This window comes from Chamaea fasciata, unplaced genomic scaffold, assembly GCF_029207755.1.
Source record: "Chamaea fasciata isolate MVZ Bird 193981 ecotype frontalis unplaced genomic scaffold, bChaFas1.0.hap1 SCAF_8, whole genome shotgun sequence".
Lineage (NCBI taxonomy): Eukaryota > Metazoa > Chordata > Aves > Passeriformes > Sylviidae > Chamaea > Chamaea fasciata.
The window spans coordinates 29,905,181-29,923,461 of NW_027094093.1; the positions used below are offsets into that span (position 1 = coordinate 29,905,181).

Here is an 18,281-nt window from a genome sequence, read left to right on the forward strand (position 1 = left end):
TCATGTTGCCAAGCTGATGGGTGCAGCTCCATGGCAATCCTGACTGGGAGCTGCAGCTATTCCTCACCTGAACCTCTCCTGACCCAGGAGCCTGAAAGCCTACACTCCACACAGCAGTCACACCTCCTGTTTCAGCAAGGTGAGCTTGCTGAACCGCTTCACCAGCCAGCCACACAAAAGCACCAAAGGTAAAGCAGAGGGGCCAGGCATCACATTCCAGGCAGCCTCAAGCACAAGTGTGCTGGGCAGAGCAAGGCACAGTGCCTCCTGCTAGAGCCACACATGCTACAGCAAAAGGCAAACAAACCACAACTTCTGCTCAGTTATTTATTAAACAGTTTGTATCCCCAAGTGCAATTTGGAAGTTATGGAGCTGGCAGAATACAGCAGAAAACATGTGCCATCTCTCAAGTGCTGTGAAGGCTCTACCAAGGCACAAACACTGGAGGACTGTTTTTGCTACAGTCCCTTTCCTCATGTTTTCCTTGTATTAACCCTTTTCCTGCTTTTCAACAAGCTACTTCTCACAACAGCTTTGCTTTCTGAAACACTGTTACCTCAAAAGATAACAAGGATGCTCCTTAAACAGTGTTGTCCACCTGTGCCTACAGTCAGACTTCTGGCACTTTACTTGCTGTGAGAGCAGGAAAAGATAACTCCTACTGGCCACAGAGGAAGATGATTGAGGATGAAGCATTCAAACAAGGGACCATTTTCACCTGCAGATACAGAGAATTGCTGCCTTCCAATCTCATTCATGAATGTTATCCCTTATATTAAACCCTGGCTCAAAGCTTTCTGGCTGCTACAGAAGGCCCTAAAACCATGCACAATAAAAAAGGAGGGACTGGACCAAATCCCAGGTTAAGTCTATGAAGAGGTTCAGAAAGGTGTGTAGCCTCTAACACCCTTAATACAATACCCACAGATTCTATGGAAAAGACAACAGAAAGCAGTCAGGAACAGGGGCTCTCCCCACAGAGCATGTCCTCATGCCACTGCTGGATAGCAAGTACACCCAGAAGGGCACTTTGCACAGGTCTCCATGGCCCGTGGATGGCAAACAGCAACATCTCTTGGCCCCATCACTGCACACTGATGCTTCTAAACTACTGCACAAGTAGAAACTCCCATTTTACCATCACATCACCAAGGGTGTGATGAACCTCCCACTATATACACTGACAATTCTAAGCAGGTTTTCCATCCAGCAGATTGCTCTAGTGCCTGTCCCAGAGCTCTGTGAACTGCAACAGAGTTGAACTGACCTCTGGACTTCCAAAAGCATCTGTGAAAATTGGCAGCTTGGAGAGAACTATGAACTGCAACACCAGGGTGTGTGCATCCAGAGCTACACACTAGCAGACTTTTGGAAAGAACTACTATCAATCTGTATTCTGTTCATACTTGGAAAGATTTCTTGAAAACAAATATTTAAGAGGTTCTTTTTCAGTCTGGTTTTGGGGTTTTTTTTGTCCCTTCGTTTTAGTCTAGCTAAAATGAAATACTTGTTTTACATAAAGTGATGGATTTTTTCTGAATGCTTCCTGCTTCTGGAGGCAGGATTTATCAAATCTTTTCACACTACCTCTTTACTGGGCTTCTGCTAAGACTTGGAAGCGCAGAAAGATAATTTTTCTTTTCTGAATTTATTCTAACGAAATAGAATATTCTGTCACCTGAAGTTATAGTTGTAACTGAAAAGGGGAAAGGGAGGGAAGAAGGATGTGGAATCTTACTTGTCTGGGTTTTTCACTCTGAATGTTGCATTAAGAGCTTTTAATCTGGAATCTGCCTGAAAAAAGGGGAAAAAAAGCTTTGTTAATTTATAGCAATTAAATTTCAGTGACAAAAAAAATCTCAGCCTTCTGTCAGCACCATTACAAAAATGTCCTGCCTTCATGGCATATTTAAATCTTCAAACATTGAACAAGTTGACACCAGCTGCCCTGAATGCCAGATATTTTTAATAAAAAGTCAAAAAACAATGCTATTTTTGTGAATATGATGTAAACAGTAACCACTAAAATAAAGTTGGTATAATCCATGTCCCACAAAAATAGTTCCTTCTTAAAATGCTGCACAAATGATGGAGTTAAGATACACAACCTCACATTCTTTTTAGATGAAGCAATTAGGTAACTTAAGACCATATGGACAAGCTATTTTATATTTCTCAAACCAAATAAAACCAGTGGTAGAGTGACCTCTATATGCTCCTTTACTACCAGGAACAGTTCCCCAGTGAAATCAAAATCTTATATATGTTGTTCTCTTACTTTTTATGACTTGCTTTACAGAAAATATGTAATTTGTATATCAGAATAGAGCCCTTTTAATGCAATGTTCTTCTCTATAGTAGAGCATATATAAATCTCTGCAGAATAAAATTCAATACCTAATTAAAAAGGTAATTGACTGCTTTAGTTTTTGAGATGTTGGTTTACCAATTACTGCAACAGTAGTATTGAACATTTCTAAGGAGATGGAGGGGTTTTTTTCCAGTCTATTGAATATTAAACCATGCAATGAGTATTTACTCCTAATGAGACACCAACACAGATGAGAGATCCCAGCCTCATCCACGAGGTCCACATCACTACAACTCTTCATTCTTACAATGCATTTTACACACAGCACACTCAGGGCTCATCTACACTAAAGAAAAATGCCAGTTGAGGGTAAATGGCTGGAGTTTACTTTTGATCAAAGCATCCTTCTCTTCAGTAAAATGAAAATAAATCAGCACACCTTGCAAGGTGTATAGATTTCCTGTAGTGTACTCCTTTAGCTAACAGGCTGGGCCACAGCTGCAAGCAGTCAGTTACTTCAGCAGTACTTGTTAGTGTTGGTACATGACAAAAGAATATTTTGTGCCTTGTTACAGAAAACTCAGAGCTTGAAGAACTATTTTGAATTTATCAGTGAAGGGAACACAGTGTCTTCATAAAACAAGAACAGAGTCCATCCTCTGGAGGCCTTGTAATAGCCTCTACAGATAAAACAGGCACAGTCTGAGACCGTTCCACCTCCCACTACATTTGGGCTGAGCAGAAGATACCCCATCCATAGCCTAGTGAAAAGGAGGCTCAGGGGAAACCTTATTGCTCTGCACAATTACCTGAAAGGAGGCTGTAGTGAGGTGGAGGTTGGTCTCTTCTCCCACATAACAAGCAGTAGGACAAGAGGAACCAGCCTCAAGGTGCTTCAGGAGAAGTTCAGATTGGAGGCCAGGGAAAATTTCTTTACCAAAATGATTGCCAATCACGGGAGCAGTCTGCCCACAGAAGTGATGGAGTCACCATCCCTCGATGTGTTTAAAAGATATGTTGATGTGGCACCCAGGGGTATGGTTTAGTGGTGGACTGGTGGCAAAGTCACTAACTTTAGCTGTTGTTCCAAAGACCAAACCACCAAAAAAAAAGTATAGTCCACAACCCAAATGGTAAGGGAACAAAACCCTCCTGACTAAGACTGACTGACAATAGGAGAAAGCAGGCTCATTGTCACCACTGCATGTGACACTTCTCTAAGGATATCTTGCAAAGGAAAGAAAGACAAGGCAGCATGGGGAAGCATATCCCAGATAGCACAAGGACCACAAAACACTGCAGGAGCTCCAAGACCCAGACTTTATACTTATTCAGAGCACTTCTGAGGCTTATATGTATAGCCTTGCATCTCCACTGCCACACCACAACAAATCAATACACAAGCCAGTTACATTTTGGGTTGCTCACACACACCTGCAGGTACCTCACACATTCTCTCACAGTACAAACATCACTTAGATACACTGACCTTATCAGAGTCCTTCCCTCTGAGCAGCTATTTCCCAAAACCCTGTAATTTATGTTGAAACAGCAGGCACCAAAGCCATTTGAGTGTGTTGGGGCAGCAGGCACATCCAACAGCTTTACACTTGGAAAGGACAACTTCCTACCCTACAGTTACAGGGCAAGTTTTTGTCTTTTTGCCACAGGCACACGTAGTGCTCTGAAGGAAGAGTTAAGTAGGTTCATACAAGCACTGTCAGGCAGCCAGCATGACCCTGACAATGCTCAACCATTTCAGTGAGGCTATTTCCTTTTTGCCAGTTGCAGCACAGTAACTCTCACAAACCACTTTTGAGCATTTACACCAGAGTTAGGCTTCTACAGAAACATCTGTCCACCCTTAAAACTGATTTAAGAGTAACATGCCACAAGCATTTTAGAGATGAATCACCCATCAAATGAGGTACAGCTGAGGAGTTTTCAGAGAGTTAATGCCTACTATGATCTTATAATCATTTATGTAAACTAAAGAGAGATGGGAATTTTCTCTTTCCTACAGGAAGGGTTAAAATCCCAAGTGACAAATCCCTTAAATTAAAAATCCCTTAAAAATTAAGTGCTGGGGTTGGAAGGGAGGAAAGGCATGATTTAATGATACAGCTGGCAGAATAAACAAAGTCTCCAATATCAACATCCAGCTACAGCATGCTACACTGCATTAATACCTAATTTAAAGTTTAGCTAGAGAGTTCAAACCCTCTCAGAGAAAAAACACATCCTGCTCAAATGCAGCAGAGGCAGCAGAAACATAAACAAATGGTCTAATTTCAGTCTAAAACATGCACTGAATAGAGGTTTTCCTTCCAGTGTAGTGCTAAATATTGAGAGTTTATACTTCAGATGCGGAATAAAGGGAAGATTCTTTTTACCAGGCTTTTGAAAAAGTTATTTTTCTTTCCTAAGGAAACTGGAACTGTAAAAGGGAAAACATACACAATCAAACCTAGAGGGAAAACAATACTTGCTCATCTCTCATTTAATCTACAATGTGGTTTCAGGGAGGAGGATATTCTCAGCATTCTGCTGAGTTTTCTTCTATAAACACACCACTGTGTGCTCTCCTGAACAAACCCTGCCAGTACAAACTTTCTGAACTCCTATGAGTGTATGCAGCCTCAGAGCTTTACATTGTTTGCATTATGAATACTAGTAGTATGCAAACCCAACTGTGATGGAAGGGAATTATTGCCAACTTAAGTTATCAACAGTAAGTGTCAGTATCAAAGCCCCTTGGACACTGAGGATAAGAGCACCAGGGATTTTCTTTAGCTCTCACTATTTAGAATAATTCTTCATAATCCACCAAGTTTTCAGTTGTGATTTCATGAGAGCAGATCACATTACAATGAAACAAAAAGCTCAGTATTTGTCCCCATATAGTAATTCTTCCAGACACAGCCCAGCAATCTATCAGCTTCTCAGATTCTTGACCTGTACAGACACACGACCTCAGATCATTTATTCCTGCAAGTCTTCCCCTAGTTTACCCAGCCATGAACTTGCTGATGTCAGTGAGGATAGTATTACTTCAAGACACATTCTGTTAAACAGTTAAGGGGCACCAAATCCGTCTGTCTTAGTCCCTTTCACCAACTGCTGCGTGCAAAGAAGTCCTACGATTCAGAGCTCTTTGCTCACCTTTTTTTGACACCTTGCACCTCTTACCAGACTAAATCTGACACCCACCTTTAAAAATGCTAAACTAAACAGAAAACACAAAACCCCACTGCTGTGGCCTCAAGTTCATTACTTTTAAAGCTTATAAGGATCACACTTTTACATTACCAGCAGAATTACATGGGCACGTAACAAGCCTGCCAGAGAACTTAACTGCAATCCTACCTATCACATGCCAAGATCACGGGTTTTTTTTGTAATCACAAGTACCCATAAACCAATGCCTTTAACTCATTCTTACAGCAAACATCCTTTCATAAATTGCCTAAAACATTTGCTGGAATATGTCTGTGTCACAGCAATCACAAGACAATTACAGTAATTACCTTCAACTGAAATCCAGTCTCATTCACCATTTCTTTCCATCCACCTTCCTAAAAACACAGGAGAAGAATGTTCAGTTAGAGTGATTTAAGAATGCTTCAGCTTTTGCAAGTCCCTATAAGAGCCTATATCAAAGGAGCTTCTCCAGTATGCCTGGCTTCTGCCTCAGGTACCCTCCCCCTGTCTTCTCAAGAATCTGGGTTAAGAATAACCAATCATTATGTTGTGCTTAAATACTAATCTCCCCCCAGAAACCCTCTTCTCTCAATTACCTCAATCTATCAGCTGGGAGCATGAGCCACACTGCTTTGGCTAAAGAAAAGTAGCTAACATATTTTGCCTCTGCCAGCATCTCCAAGGACCTTTGCAGTTCAAGGCAGAGACCAGAGAGCATACAGGTGACAACAGTTTGCAGTGCACATGCCATCACCTGGCTCAGATGTACTGGCCAGTTTTTCACTGGTTTCAGCACCCACACATTGGTTAATTCACGTACTGTACCATGGCAAACACAGCTGCTCAGTCCAGTATTTGGGAATCTCTCAGCAAAGCACAGAAAAAAGAACTATCCAACACCTTCTAAAGTTGGAAGCTGCAGAATGCAATGCTGAAGAGCTGACAATGGGACCACAACTTTTGGGACAATGTATTGTAGTAGTTTTGCACCACGAGAGATGAATGGACCGTGATCCAAACCACAAGGCTAAAGAAACCAGGGATATCCAAAGAGTGAATGGGAAGTCACTGCTGTCCCTGCAGCCAGCAGTATAGCACGGTAACTAGTCCAGTTTTAGTCCTATGGAAGAGCTCCCAACCAACATGCATTCCCAATAGTCTGTTCCAAAGAGGTGGAAATTCTCTCTTAGAAGCCTTACAACTTGACTGGAAAAAAGTCATAAGGTAGATTAGAAGGGCAACTGTACAACTGCAGGCTGCTGTCAAGAAGCTTTTAGCTAGACAAGCCTTTTCCACCTCAAGTTTATCCACACGATCTTTTCTCCTGACATAGAACAAGTTACGGGTCAAACGGAAAAGATCAAAAGGACATTATCTTAATTAAACAATCACTAAATAATGTATTCAGAAGTAACTTTACTATACCTGCATTAAAAATGCATAAAAGATTTTGTCTTGGCAAAGAACAGGATGTGAAGCCACACGCAACAAGAAGTTTTCCAGACCAATTCTTCTTCTTTCCACAAAATCTGGATCCATATTATCTGCTGATAGCTTATGCCAAACAAAGTCAGCCTAGTTAAACAGAAGAGTGTCAACAGTAAATTAAAAAGCAAACAAAACAAAGCAAGCCACGGTTTCGGTTTCCTTACCCTTTTTTCTGGCAAAGGTGGAACAACAATATGTGGGTAGGTAACTGACAAATAATTCCTCAACAACTCAAATTCACTGTAACGTCGCCACAGGGACTCCACTGGGGCACACTGTCCCTCACTCTGGGACTCAACAGCTCTGAAAGATAAAGCAGCAAATTTGAACATTATTGAGCTACCACCTACTCCCTCAAAAACCACCAGCGCAATTAGACCAAAGGCCCCAAGAATAGTAGTGATTACTGCATGACTTGCCCATCACCTAAAGCAACCTTAATTAATTTCGCATCTACTTACTAATTTAAAAATATTTATAATTTCTGTCTCAACTCACTCAAATTTCTTCCTCGCTCAAATTTGCTAGTAATACAGGAAAAGTCAATGCATTTACACATCAAAAACAAACAGGTAGGTCACAATCAAGTAAAGAGACACACGTGGCTTAGTCCGCACCACTACAGAAATAGCCCTGTTTCTCTTGGAACAGTGAAAGGTTCAAAGTCAGCCAAATTTCATTAGTACCTGAAGGATAAAGAAGACTGTAAGAAGAAATTCACTATTCAGTGGGAAAGTCTTCACATCAGAGGATAAAAATTGTCTTGCATACAACAGTTGATAGTTACAAATACAACTTTAAAAATATTAAGATATTTTAAAGGGTATTTTCAGAAAAAGAGCAAATTTCAAAGTACTTCTGATTTTTTTTTTGTTCAAAGTGACACATTTTTATATTTAAGGAATAAAAATGTAACGAACTAGCTAGAGCAAGCAGGCACAAAATTGATGTGCCTAAAAAATCCGTTCAAGGCTTAAACCAAACATGACCTAGCTAGGTAATAAAGGATTTTATGTCACTGTAAAAGGAGAAATCATTGGATATTGTAGGACTGGAAAGTAATACAAAAACTTGATTAGAAAAAATATTTTTCATACAAGACATTCAAAGCAACAGTAATACTTTGCAATATCATAAAATAAGCATTGGGTAGTAACACTTTCAGCAGTTAACATATGCCAGAACAAACACAGAGAGAGAATTCACACAAGGCACTTAACAGAACACAGTGATGTCTATATCTACTTTATTCTTCATTAATGTGACTAATTAGCACACAAAGCACTGGCATAAACCTACATGGAACAGTATTGACTGTTGAGTTTGGAAGGGACCTCTGCATTTCTGTGATCCAATTCCCTTGCTCAAAGCAGGATGTTCTGAGCTACACCCAAGTGGGTTTTGAGTATCTCCAAGTACTGAGACCACCATCTTCACCACACTGAGCAATCCACTCCCATGTTTGACAAACCTCACTATAAACAGGTTTTCTTACTTTTACATGGAATTTCCCATGTTTGAATTTGTGGGCACTGCCTTTTGCCTTCTCTTGGCACCACAAAAGGAGTCTGACTCCAGCTTCTTTACCTCCCCATCAGGTACTGATCCATAACTGCTAAAATGAGCTGTCTCTTGCATATCACTCTCAGCCTCTCCCTGCAGGTCAGACAATCCAAGCCCATAATCATCCTCACAGCCCTTCACTGGACTTGCTTCAGTAAGTCCACATCCTTCTGGTGCTGGAGAACTCAGAACTGGGAACAATGAATTATGAACTACAAGTACTTACTCATTTGGTACTTAGTAGAAGAGAGTGCTACATTATTTTTTCCAGCAAAAGTCAGGCTTTACAGTTCTTAAATTCATAAGAATTTTCTGAATTTTTAGAACATCTAAGTAGCACACAAATTATTGATAATTTTTTAAGCTATTCTTAACCTACAAGGTCAGATTTCTCATGATCTTACTGAAAAACAAACAATCCCAGTCCAAAGCAATACCAAAATTATTTGATACATTTAAACAAAATACAAGGTGTTGCTATTTGTGAACTCTCACTAGAGAGGAACAGTCTTGCAATAGGGTTTGGTTTAGTTACATCTTAAGGCAGAATAATGTCATACAGAAGAATGTAAAAGATACAAAAAAAAAATTGTTCCACCTTACTAAGTTAAAAAGTATCTACCCATGCCTTGGGTAAAGGACATTTATTCCAGGTGACTGAATTTATAGGGAAAAAGAGACTTCACAAATAAGAAGAAATAGGGATAAATTCATAGTATACAACACAAACTGTTGCAGATTAAAACCATTTGAGAGCGACTCAAGAGAAAAAGGTGAGCACACTGCTGACAACCACTATTCACACTTCCAGCATCCCACAGAATTCTTCCCTATTAGAGTGTTTTAATTCAATGAAGCTGCACCTGCAAATACTGAGTTCTGAAGAGGGTAAGCTCAGCCCAGCCTGGACTGACAGGCTGTGCAGCATTCCTCCCCACACTAACTGCTGCACCATTTAAATATTACAAGAACACTTCAGCTCAAAGCAGATATCTAGTGATTGAACTATGGATGAGTAAGAGGCAAATTTGAATACATAAGTAATTGAGCTATTATGCTTCAAAAGATTAATTGTTTAGTCAAAAGCTGAAGGCACAAACATTACATTCCTAGAGGAGAAACTCCCAGCAGGGTTTGGTAAACAATCTGGCCATTCAAGACACTCACATAAAAGTACTTCAGAATTACAGATCCTTTTTATCTTCAGCTTCAGCAGCCTACCAACCAGCTGCACTGACTTACACCATGGGATTCAAGACTTCCACATGAGTTATTGCCAAACCTTAAGAAAGACTGCTACCATCAACACATGATAGCATTATGGGGACCCTGCCTGAGAACAGGCTGCACAAGCAAACATAAATAGGGAGACAAGAAAACCAGGTCAGGACTGCCCTGAGAACCCAGCCACATCCCAGGAGGACACATCTGTGCAGCAGACACAGATGCTGCTGTGCCAGCCTTCCGACAGGAAAATGGTCCACTGTAAATCATGCTTATAATGCTCTGTAATTGTTTGGCAGAGTCAATTAGGAAGTAGGAGTAGCAAAGGCCATGCTGAGCCTTAACTGAGAAAAAAAAAATAAAACCCCTTTCTGAATATGCCTGCTTATCAGCTTTGTATTTGCTACAATTAATAAGAACTCATCAGTTATTAAAAAGAAACAAAACACGGTAGTAACATCTCAGTCCATGCACATTAAGCAGAAAACTAAATATTAATCAAAATTTTTAAAAGGTCATTTGGGAGCATGACACTTCAGCAGGAAAGGACCACAGCTTTATGGAGAAGCCTAGTCCTACATCAGCACAAACCACTACCTCGTTACTTGAAGTTTTATGCCCACACAGGGCCTCAAGAACTCCAGGAGGAAGGAAGCAGAGTAGTTCACACCACTCACTGCATCTACCCTGCCCACACTGAAGACACTAAGGAAGTTTACTACATCTAAAGCCTACTGTCAATTTATTTTGACAATTCACATCTGTGGACAACAGCTAGGCTTCCCCTAGTCTCAGTTAATCAAGCTTTACAACCCTTGTGAGGGACACAAAAATCTCACACTATACCCTGAAGAAAAACGTTAAATTACTAGCAGAGAATCTTGAAGGTCAAACCTGCCTGTGCAGTTAATTCTTTCTTAACTAGACAGCATCTGATACCGTAGTGTGCGTTAAGCAGCCTGACATTATTCTAATCTCAGATCATACTTGTTTCCTTTATTTTAACATGCATTTATTCTCAGTGTCTCAGAAGTGCAAACAGTGCCTTTTACAGCTGCTTTTATCTTCATCAGGAGGGCACCTAAGTAGCAGCTAACAAAGGAGCCATGCTTCTTTAATTAATTGATTTGAATACATTTAAGATATTTTGAAATTATTAGTATCAGCTGCAGATTCCCCCTTAGACCAAGGCTTACAGTAAACCCCCAGGCTGTGCTCTCTAGAGCACACAATGCTGCAGAGTGGGTAAAGGAGGGGAGCAGCAAAGTTCTTTGCAAAGCTGTGGTGGGAAAGCACTGCACAGCCCTCAGTTATGAGCCCGTGTCAGCACCATGGCCTTTTAAATGAGGTAATAGGAGTTTAAAACTGCATGGATGGATTTAGGACAGGCAACCAAGATGAGAGATTTTTTTTTTTTAATCACACCACAAATGTCTCCACCTGGTTACATATGAGGTCATAAAATATCACCAATTACAAGAGCATTTCCTCCCCAGGAACACCATTTCAGAAAGGAAGTAGAAATCCACAAAGGTACTCATTACACTTAATACCTTCACTACCATCTAATTTTTTAGACCATGTTATGAACTCCCCCATTAAATGCAAGTATTGCAGACCAGTTTCAATTAAGATTATAATCACTTGTTGACATCGAGTCAAACTTCTCAATTTGTTTTGGTTTTAAAAACACAATATAATACTTGTACAGTCTTCAGGCAGGAAAACCATATGTTTCCCCTTTAAGTACACTTTTAACAATGCAAGTTATTCATCGAACAAACCAACCTGCCTGAAAAAATTAAAAAGACAAAATTGAAACCTTCAGCTTTTACATTTATAACTGATGTTATCATAACCAATTCAAAGATTACATTACTCCATGTCTCATTTATTTGCCTTAATTCAAAGTGTCAGTGTGAAAACTTTAGTCCATCTAATTAACCTCCTCTCACTTCCCATTTAAAACTAATTATCTTAAATGAGCCATTAAATAATTCTGAATGCAATAAAAAGACAAATGGCTGTGAAGCACTAAATCAGACAAGAAGGAAATACACAGGTTTATTTCCCTGTAAAAGCAATCACCTCTTCAATGGCACAAGCAGTAACTGTGCTTTCAACCTTCGACCTTTCAGCGTAAGAGAAGTGACACTTCCACTCCCTGCAGTGGGCAAGGTTCACTGCCTGTGCAGAGGAACACCATGTTAGAGGGAAGGGCAACTTTTCCCAACAGCTATTTAGAAATAGTCTCTGTATTTAGAAATACACCTCTGTATTTAGGCCTCTCAGATGGCTGATGTCTAATAATTGCTCATCTACCTGGCCATCCGTATGACAAGGAGGCATTTCTCTTGCCAGAAGATTTTTCACAGCCAGGTGACTCTTTGGTTTTTTTAATACTGTCACCCACTTTACTGTATTTAACTAAAACATACAATTTTCAGGAAGATGAAGGATCGATAGTATCAATCAAGTAAAAGCCAACAGAAAACTAAGTTCTCAAATTCTCTGTCTTCTTTCACCTCTCAACTACCCCCTGTTTAAAGCTCATGCTGAATTTAGACTTTTTCCCTCATACCTCCCTTGGAGTACTTTGGACAAGTCTTCCTGACCCCCATTGGCCAAAATCTGCCCTTTACTGCTCTATCAGAAGACAACACCCCTCTGTGGGCATCCATCCTGTGCCTCTTCTCAGGAAACCCATGCCTGGGCTTTTCACCTAGCCCAGTGTGAAACAGGAAACTTTGAGAAGGGTACTGAACGAAAAGTAACAAAGTTAAAATGTAAAAACTCCTGAAATCCCCCAATGCAGCACTGCTATCACTGAACTGTGGCCTGGCCAGCCACTGATTTCCAAGTTCATTTCTCACACAGAAACTTTCCTTAGAAGTTCTCACACTTTGGACAGGCAATCCAAGGTCTTAACAGAGAAGAAGATAACACACATATCAACTGAAGTAGTGGAAAAATTCCCAAATACTGAAAACAGAAATAAGACTAGTAACTTCCTAGCCATACCGCAGGAGTGAAAACAAAATAAAATGAGCTCCCTTGTCAAATTACTGCAAGAAGTGAAGACTAGTAGGGCTGGAAACCAGGGTTCTGCTATTAAGTGGTCAGATACCAGGCTGCACAAACTTGTGCTACTTTTTCCTAAAGCCAGAAACATTGAAAGCAGAGCAAAAAAAATACATGCTAGTCATGATATTGCTTGATCGGGAAGGCCAGCATAGAAATCTAATAGTCACAGGGATGAAAGAAAAGTGAACTAAATGGAAGCGTCCTACTACTACAGAAGAAATTGTTTACTTTAAAGGAGACCAGGAAAAAAAGGAATTCCCTGTATGTCCTACAATTAAAAGTGCAATACCACAGAGCACTTTAGAGATGCTCTGCATTCTGATTAACTTTCAGCTCTGTCAAGAAAAATAACAAATACAAAGCCAGGAGTCAGCCTCAGGAGTTTATTCTGAGTTCTTGTAGTTCTATGCAGACTCTGATATAAGACGCAGGTACCTAAAATTCTAACAAGCAAGTCTGGGTTTAAGTAAGATCCTGGATATTTGCCACTTCTATGCTGAGCACATCTCAAGAAGGAATATTTAGCTACACATCTCAAGAATTTGTACTTGCCTTAATGCCATTTCCCACAAATAGGTAGAAATGACCTCTGTTCTCACAGGGAGAATATAAAAATTGATTAATTTTTAAATAACTGTATCGTTTAACAGAAGCTGTGAAACAAACTGACACCATGACTAATTGCATGGAAACAGCTCATCATAAAAAAATTGAATGAGCTAATGTAGAAAGGTCTAAAGCAAGAAGATGCTTTCAGGAAGCACAACCCTTGGAATTTGCTGACACCCTGCAGTCTACAGCAATGGAGTTCGTCTCAAAGAAATATATCTACATCAAAGTGTAATTTCACATTAATAAAAAAATCAACAAAAGTCACACAAAAATATGAGTCTAGCAATAAATCTTCTCATTTAAAAAGTACGTAACACCATCACTTGCTTTTTGAAAACATTTTCACCAGCACCAGTGAAACTTATGTGTTAAAGGTTTAAGCACTCAACTCCTGTTCTATAACAAATATACCATGGTCATAATTGTATCCATCTTGTGTCTCTTATTCACCCAGATAGAATTCCTCAATTCAAACTGAAATTAAATCCTAGATAGCAGTAAAGGCAGAACCCCAGTTCACATACACATAATGCAACTATTATTAAGTGGTCTTCCCTTTATATTACTATAAACAGTTTTATTCTTCAGCTACAAAATATCTTATTACCCACAGACAAATTACTGTGAAGCCCACCTACAGCTACAGGCTCAGCAGGAAGCACATTTATTAGCCACCAATTATATTTTTGCAAGAAATTTTGCCTTCTCAGCAAAAGGAATAGAGAACCTATTTTATTAGAGATGTGACAAACCCACATTTGCAATTGCTCTGTGACAAACATGTAATTGGTCTTGGTATTTGCTGACCACAGAGTAAAATAAATTTTAATGAAAGAACACAATCTGGCCAGCAAAGTACAGTTTTGCAACTATGAAAGAACAACTGGGAAAGACCAGTGGGAGCAACTCTAAAGTAATGCAAGGATGACTGGAAAAGGAGATGCAGTCAGCATGTTCTGGGGCTGTGTAAATCTGCCCCCAGAGTACACTTCATATCACAGTTAGGCCCCAATGATTCCAATTTTCTTCTCTTTTCCTTCAGAAATATCATTACAATAAAAATAACACTACTTACGTGAAAAGGTGTGATCTTTAATATCAATACACTACAGAAGTATTTTTAAGCATCTGAGCAACTGTCAAAGAGCTACAATATTTGAAAAATACATGTCTATTTTGGATTTTGTTCTTTAAGTTTAGCAAAAATACAGTTAACTTAACCCAGCAGGCCTGCAGTCAGTGTGACTGGTGTGTCCATCAGCTAAACAAGCTAAGAAGCCTTTTAACTAGCAGATAGAAGGCTTATGTGACAGTATTTCAGTTTGAACTCTTCAGTGCCTTTGCAAAATGCAACTGCTTTGTTTCAGTAGGTTTTCTTTGTAGAGCAGACAATTCCAACGGCAAGGCCCAAAGGTTAAAACTAGTAATAGAAAGAAGAGCTAAACAAAACTCGTAACCAAGTCTAATTTTGAAATTCTTGCTTCAGCTGAGTAACATGATCCCACATAATAAGAGTCATCTGTTACTGTTTGGGAAGTAAGGATAAGTTAGAAGGGATTTTAAAGTTTTGCTCACTACTCAATACTTGAAGTTGTGTGTTTGTGGTACTGAGAATGTTTATCATACCAGTAGTATTAATCTTGTTAACACAAGAAGATTGAGAGCAGTAAGTTCCCCAGTGAAAGTTCAAGCTAGCATGAAGAAAGGAAATAGTTAACTAACTCTAACCCTTAAACCTTCTACAAGGAGTGTGTGGTAATCAGATCAAGCAAAACACTTCAAATATAAGCTGAGCAATAAATTTTGATCACATGACTTAAGTGTGGTCTTAATTTATCTTCTCTTTCTCATCATCTCAAGCCCGCCTAACAGTTACTTTGGACCTCTCTCACATATAATCTCACAAATACACGTATAAATTTGGCCATCTTATGTCCAAGAAATAACCAAGCAGTTGTTGACACCATTTTAATGCAGCAAATTTCAAACACACATCTTTCCACCTAGCTCCAAATGAAGAACTACAGTACATAGTTACACAAAACCAGCGCTAGTACTGAACTGGAGATCAGCTGCCAAATTTTCACAGGAAAAGATCCACCAGAGTGGGTTGTTAACCACATAACAAAGCACAAAACAGCTAAATCTTCTCATCAACTGTACCTGGTTATTTTTAGGGGTAGAAGGAGGGAAAATCTGTTTAGAATGGCACATCCATGTACTCCTGAGACTGAGCTCTCATCACCCACCTAGTCTCAATGAGGTAAGCAGTGTATGTTTCTTGTATGTTCATGGCATTCCTCCCAGTCCGTTTTTCAGCTTCTGAAACCGTGATTTCCATTTTCTTTGCCAAACAGTCTTCCATCTTTTTAGAAGAGGAAAATAAAGATTCATGTAACATTAACCACACAAGGCAAAGGCTACTAACCTTGCCTCCCTTTCTCCCACACCACATTTGTTCAAATAAGACAGGTCTCTCTGGGATAAAGGCTTTGACAGGGCTTTGCTTTATACCTATGTTCTGTATCACATTTGCAAGTGACAACTGGAAACCTGCTTTAGGGGGAAAACAGGTAAGTCAACAAATTGACAACTTCAGGCACCAAAACCCAACCTGAGCCAGGAGGATACAGAAATAAAAATACTGTTCTTTCCAGGTAACAAAGTAATCCTGCTTTTAAAAACAAACAAGCCTCAGTACTTTCTATCCAAACACTTCCCAACTACCAGCGAATTCCTCCTCAGGACACCCGGGACACATGTAGCCACCTCACCCCTTTCACAGGAAACAGAATATATCCGGACCAAGATGTTTTCTTTTAATCTCTCAGAGGAGGATCGTTATCTTTTACACTCTGGCCGCCAGAAATCAGTAAGGACCACACGCCCACCATGGAAAGGAAGAGCTGCACTGAGCGGGGAGGGGGAGTCACTTGTGAAATTAAGGGGGGAGGGGGAGACAAAAACATAATTGATAATAATAAACAATAATCTGACACCAGGGACGAGGACAGAGGGTGCACAAAGCTCTCTGACAGCGGCCAGGACGGGGCTGCAAAGAGTACTCCGCAGCTCAGAGGGTCACTCTGCAGAGCTCTGCCCCGTGCTGCACTGAGCAGGGCTCGGCCCCAGGCAGCAGAGGATGGGCTCGTCCCACCTGTAGCCCCTTCCCGCCGCGGCGGGCAGCGCTGGGCGAGCGCCCGGCCCCGGTGCCCCTCGAGCCCTGGCGCCCTCCCCGCCCGGCGCGGGCAGCGCGCTCAGGAAAGCCCGGTGCTCGCCCGGCGGAGCAGGCCGTGGGCCCGGGGAGGGGGACGCTGCTCCTCCGCCACCGCCCTCCGCACCCTCACCGCGGCCAAGGGCTGCTCCGGGAGCGGGACGGCGTCGTCGTCTTCTTCCTCGTCTTCTTCCTCTTCTTCTTCCTCCTCCTCTTCCTCCTCCTCCTCCTCCTCCTGCGGGCGGCTGTCGCTCGGCTCGGGCTCGGTGCTCTCCATGGGGATCGGGGGCTCGGCCGCGGCGCTGCGCGCAGGCGCTGAGCCGGGCTCCGGGCAAGCCCGTGGCCGGTCCTAGAGCCGCGCCGGGCCGGGGTGTGTCCGGGGGCCAGGGCGGAGGGCGGCGGCGAGGCCGGCCGGCCCCGCAGCCTCCGCCGCCGCCCGTGCCCGTGCAGGGGCTCGATCGGGGGTGCTGAGGAGACGTCCTGCCCACCCCGGTGCCCGAAAGGGCTCGTTCGTGCCCCTGTGCACGGACGCCCCTCGCTGTGACTGCGCCCCGCTCGCCCACAGGCAGCCTTGAGCCTCCTGTCCCTGTCTGGGACAAAGCTTCCCCCGGCCCCTCACCCGAGCTCTTACAGCCGTAAATGTTTATTTCTCAAATTTGTTTGTGTCCTTGTTCCCCTCTTAGTTCTCAGGTCACCAAAGAGTTTCTCGTGAACCTTTCCTGCTTGTTTCTTGGTTGGTTGGTTGGTTGGCTTTTTTTGACACCCTGTGTTGTAATAGCAAACAACAGACCTTAAACAAAAAGTAAATTCCATATTAATGGGAAATAGTTCAGATGTTTTCACATCTTTCGTCTACAGCAAGATTTGTCACTTTCCTTTATTGAATCTCTTTCAGCAGCCATTAACTTTCCCACAGGATGTTTGTTAGCGTTAGGCAGCTCGGGTTATTTTTTTAAAGCCCACCAGCCTGTTATTTCCCCACTCACCCCTTTAGTAGTAGTGAAGGACTCGGTCGTGCCGTATTCCCTTTGCCTCACCCTCCGTGCTGCCAACCTTTTCCATCAGCTCCCTCCCAACAGTGGCTGGACATCCAGAGCTGCGTTCTCCTGCCAACCACCTCTGCTGGGCAGCACCCAACGATGTCTCATCCTGCCACGCTTCCTCAGGAGGGATTGGAGTAGGTAAATTCTGCTAAGTTCAGCTCTGGGGAAGCCTTTGACGTTATTAAATGAAAGCCCCAGCAGTCCCATCTCTTCTCACTCAACAGGAACAAATTTCCCTGTGCATTTCTGTCATTCCCTGTCTGTCTTTTTTGGGAGACATTCAGGAATTCCAGCCTTCAGCCCCCACAGAACATCACACACGGTAGATTTATATATATATATATGCACACATCTTCACTGTTGGGTTTCTTCCCTCATGATCCCATGGTGCCTACACAGTCCCTGTGGGACTGGCAAACTGGATGGAGAGGTTCTTCCTACTTATTCCTCATTCTTCAAATACCATTTTGGACACTCAGTGTCATTGTTCCCTGTTTTAACATATCACATCAGCCCTTGAGATTTCCCATTCTTGCATCA

At 41.6% G+C, this 18,281-nt stretch overlaps 1 protein-coding gene across 2 annotated transcripts in view; it reads right to left on the reverse strand.

Annotated features, from left to right (window-relative positions):
• SNX4 (sorting nexin 4) overlaps positions 1-17,011 on the reverse strand; it is a 32,937-nt gene extending 15,926 nt beyond the window's left edge. Inside the window, exons 1-6 of one of the 2 annotated variants that reach the window (XM_066190299.1) lie at positions 16,832-17,011; positions 15,734-15,849; positions 7,166-7,304; positions 6,939-7,067; positions 5,840-5,887; positions 1,740-1,795 (exon numbers count right to left, since the gene is read on the reverse strand). In XM_066190299.1, coding sequence (XP_066046396.1) covers positions 1,740-1,795; positions 5,840-5,887; positions 6,939-7,067; positions 7,166-7,304; positions 15,734-15,849; positions 16,832-16,975 — 632 coding nt within the window. In that variant the 5' untranslated portion in view covers positions 16,976-17,011. Of the gene's footprint in view, positions 1-1,739; positions 1,796-5,839; positions 5,888-6,938; positions 7,089-7,165; positions 7,305-15,733; positions 15,850-16,831 lie in introns of both variants that reach the window. The other variant, XM_066190298.1, reaches the window with a different exon arrangement.
• Between the last annotated feature and the right edge of the window lie 1,270 nt (positions 17,012-18,281).